The sequence below is a fragment of the Micropterus dolomieu genome, linkage group LG11 (assembly GCF_021292245.1).
Source record: "Micropterus dolomieu isolate WLL.071019.BEF.003 ecotype Adirondacks linkage group LG11, ASM2129224v1, whole genome shotgun sequence".
Classification (NCBI taxonomy): domain Eukaryota; kingdom Metazoa; phylum Chordata; class Actinopteri; order Centrarchiformes; family Centrarchidae; genus Micropterus; species Micropterus dolomieu.
The window spans coordinates 7865813-7869345 of NC_060160.1; the positions used below are offsets into that span (position 1 = coordinate 7865813).

The 3533-nt window shown below is 38.6% G+C and overlaps 1 protein-coding gene across 6 annotated transcripts in view; it reads left to right on the forward strand.

Annotated features, from left to right (window-relative positions):
* Positions 1-11: 11 nt before the first annotated feature.
* si:ch73-242m19.1 overlaps positions 12-3533 on the forward strand; it is a 26927-nt gene continuing 23405 nt past the window's right edge. Inside the window, exons 1-5 of one of the 6 annotated variants that reach the window (XM_046062430.1) lie at positions 18-73; positions 187-309; positions 1698-1770; positions 1959-2069; positions 2183-2296. In XM_046062430.1, coding sequence (XP_045918386.1) covers positions 215-309; positions 1698-1770; positions 1959-2069; positions 2183-2296 — 393 coding nt within the window. In that variant the 5' untranslated portion in view covers positions 18-73; positions 187-214. Of the gene's footprint in view, positions 310-1686; positions 1771-1958; positions 2070-2182; positions 2297-3533 lie in introns of all 6 variants that reach the window. The other 5 variants (XM_046062432.1, XM_046062431.1, XM_046062429.1 and 2 more) reach the window with 5 other exon arrangements.

The window sequence follows — 3533 nt, forward strand, 5'->3', positions numbered from 1 at the left end:
ACAGGAAATGGGAGAGGAAGCCAGGCTGCGTAGATGTTTGTCTCCTTGGATACACCACAACAAGTCAGCATGTGTAGGCAGAGATTTGGCAGGACTTAAGGAGGTGTATTTTCTTTAATGTCCGAAACGTTTCTAAACTTGTTGATCCTGAACAATGAGAAAGTCTGCCATGTGTGACGTATACAGAGTTTCCTCGTCCGTTCAAGTGGAGCAGATGGAGGCAGAGCTGTCTCATCAACTCTCAGCACTGCAGGCTGAAATAGAAGTGAACGGATTTCCCCACAGAGCAGTGCCCTCCAAATGTTACAGGTGTGGAAACTTGGCTGATGGTTGTGATTATAATTATTAATGTCTGTGTCAGATAACAGTGGCAAATAACTCTTTGTGTTTGTTTTAAACTGTCTAATAGATTGCCCGGTAGGCTGCACTTAAAGTCCCCCCCCCCACTCAGAAGTGTCTTTGGCTTGTTGTTACCTCAGTTGGATGTTTCACTGTGCAGAATTTGACACCAAGAAAGAAGGCCAGCTTGGTGTCTTGCAGCCTTTCATTGCGTGAAGCTCTCGCCAAGGACTAAAAGCCAGCCACAGATTTACTCTTATCCGGCCTCTTACTGGACTCTCTCTTTTCGTCTTCTTAGCTTCCTTTGTCAACGTCCTGTTCAGTCTCTTTGCCTCTGCCATGATGTCTGTACTGAAAATACTGAGCTAGCTTCTTATACATGGCTGAAGGCCCATAGTTGGTGGTGTGACGTAAAGGTTGACACATTTCTCGCAGGAAATCGTACCCACTGAACGCTTTTTATATAAAGTCTATGACTGACTCAGGTGAAAACATGAAATATTTCTGGGCTGGGTTAAGCCCCCAATGTTTCAAGAGCCTGAGAACGCCCCTGTTGGTCGGTCCACCTCTTTGGTTCAGGCTGAAATATCTTAACTTTTAATTGGATTGTCATTATATTTTGTAGACATTCATGGTCCCCAGACGATGTATCTTAATGAATTTGGTGACTTTCCCTCTTGTGCCACCATGAGGTTGACATTTCTAACTTAGACTGAAATATTTGGATGAGTATTGGATGGATTCCCTTGAAATTTGCTACACATAGTTGCTAGAGGATGCATTTTAATTGCATTTAACGTTTCCTCTAGCACCATCATTTGGTCAACAAATTAAGTACTTTAGTTAGTGCTGTAAGTAGCAAACGTTAGCAGGATAACACATTGTCCTAAGATGGTGAACCTGGTAAACATACCTGCTAAACCTTAGCCTGTTAGCATTCTGCCATTTGTACTTAGCTCATACTGTTGTGTTTAGGTGTAAGCATTGCTGTAAACTCTTAAGTCTTGTGAAAAAAGTCTTGTTAAAGCGAGACTGTAACCTTTTATGATCAAAAGCCAGTGTGGCAACAATAGGGGTCATGCTAAAACATAGCTCAAGTAGAGTAAAATCAGCAAACTGATCCAGTAATGTCACATATAGTCAGTTGCTAACATTACCATGAGCTACTGGTCATACCAGACTGAAGGCTGTGGTAGTAAAACAAGAGGTGTGTTAAAATGAGCAAAGGTGCATTTTATTGCTGACGAATTCAACTTTTTATTAGTGCTTTTTCCTCTTTTAAAGGTCACACAGTCTTGCTTTAAATGTTGATTGGCCACTAGCTTTTTTTAAAATAATCATTTTTAGCTTTGTTTCAGTTCTGTTCTACCTCCAAAGGATATTTCCTTCTTCCATGTTGAGAGGGAGCATGCACTGAGGAGAGGGCTTCAGGTGAGACTGAAAATTCATCTTTTATTATAATCAAGGGCTACAGAAAATGAAGTAAACTTCTAGGTCATTAACAACTTTAGAGCCTCTGAATAATGCACAGTGGTAAATTTAAAGGTCAATCTGAACTTGATTTGACTCTTTAGTAACTTTTTAGCCTTTCCTGGGTTGCACTCTCCTCCTGGTTGCAGGTGGCTGAAGCTTTTCCGGTTCACTCTCAGGCTGACATCATGCAGAGAGAGCTGGATAGTTGCTTGAGTTTACAGTACGCTCCTGACAGTCTGCCTCCACTACTGCACCAGGTAAGGGCAGTACCAACACTCCAGAAAACAAAACATCGCTTTATATGCAGCTGTATACAATGGAAACAAGAGAAAACAGCCATTTAAACCAAATTCCTTTTTTGTGTCTGCAGTTCTATACTGACAGATCATGTCACTTGGCTCAGATCAAATATCTGCTCATGCTGAGATGGAGGAGATTCTGCCGCCACACCAGCATCACTGAGAAGCTTTATCCTCATTACAAGGTGACAACCTGAGTTTCATTTTGCCAGCACTTCAAAAATAACACATTAACCCTCAAAATGACTGGAGGTTTGCTTCTAGTGGTTCATCCTCCTTACAGTTCATATTCTGCTGCTGCAGGGGCGTAAGGGAGAAAACTATGACACGGACAGTGAACAAATCATACTCAATATTGGTAAATTAAGGGGGGGAAAAGATGCTTTTGTAACAATTTACTTTTGTTGCAAGTTACCATTATTTTCCTTATTAACCTGCAGATTATTCTCTCAATTGTTTGGTCTATAAAATGTCAGCACAGTTTCCTAATGCCCAAGGTGATGTGTCCAGACTGCTTTTTTTGTTGGACCAACAGTCCAAAACCCAAAAATATATGATTTACCATCACATAAGACAAATATATACGCATAAGTGAGAAGCTGTAATTAAGTAGAACAAATGCTGATGATTATTTGATTAGCAAAATAATTTTTTTGACAACTAATGAAGTAATTGTTTACTAGCATGATATGTATACATACAAATATAGAGGGGCATATTTGTCATTTTGAATATTCAAAGTAGACCTTGATAATCTTACTCCTCCTTCTTACGCCTTACTTATGTGAAATTTTGCTGGAATAACTAAGATGAATGAATTAAAAATGTGTTTTCATATCTGCTGCTGACATGAAATTGAAGAAAACCTTCACTTCACCTTAGTTAGTAACTGAACACGTTATATATTTTTGACTTATTTTAATTGCTTAAGTTTACCATACTGTGGTAAGATATATATATATATATATATATATATAATAATCCTTATTTGTAGAGCACTTTTCAAAAACAAGTTACAAAGTGCTTTAACAAGTGTAAAGAATAATACAAAAAAAAATATATATATATATATATATATATATATATATATATATATATATAATATATATATATATACTCATTAATGCAATTATCTAATCAACCAATCACATGGCAGTTGCTTCAATGCATTTAGGGGTGTGGTCCTGGTCAAGACAATCTCCTGAACTCCAAACTGAATGTCAGAATGGGAAAGAAAGGTGATTTAAGCAATTTTAAGCGTGGCATGGTTGTTGGTGCCAGATGGGCCGGTCTGAGTATTTCACAATCTGCTCAGTTACTGGGATTTTCACGCACAACCATTTCTAGGGTTTACAAAGAATGGTGTGAAAAGGGAAAAACATCCAGTATGCGGCAGTCCTGTGGGCGAAAATGCCTTGTTGA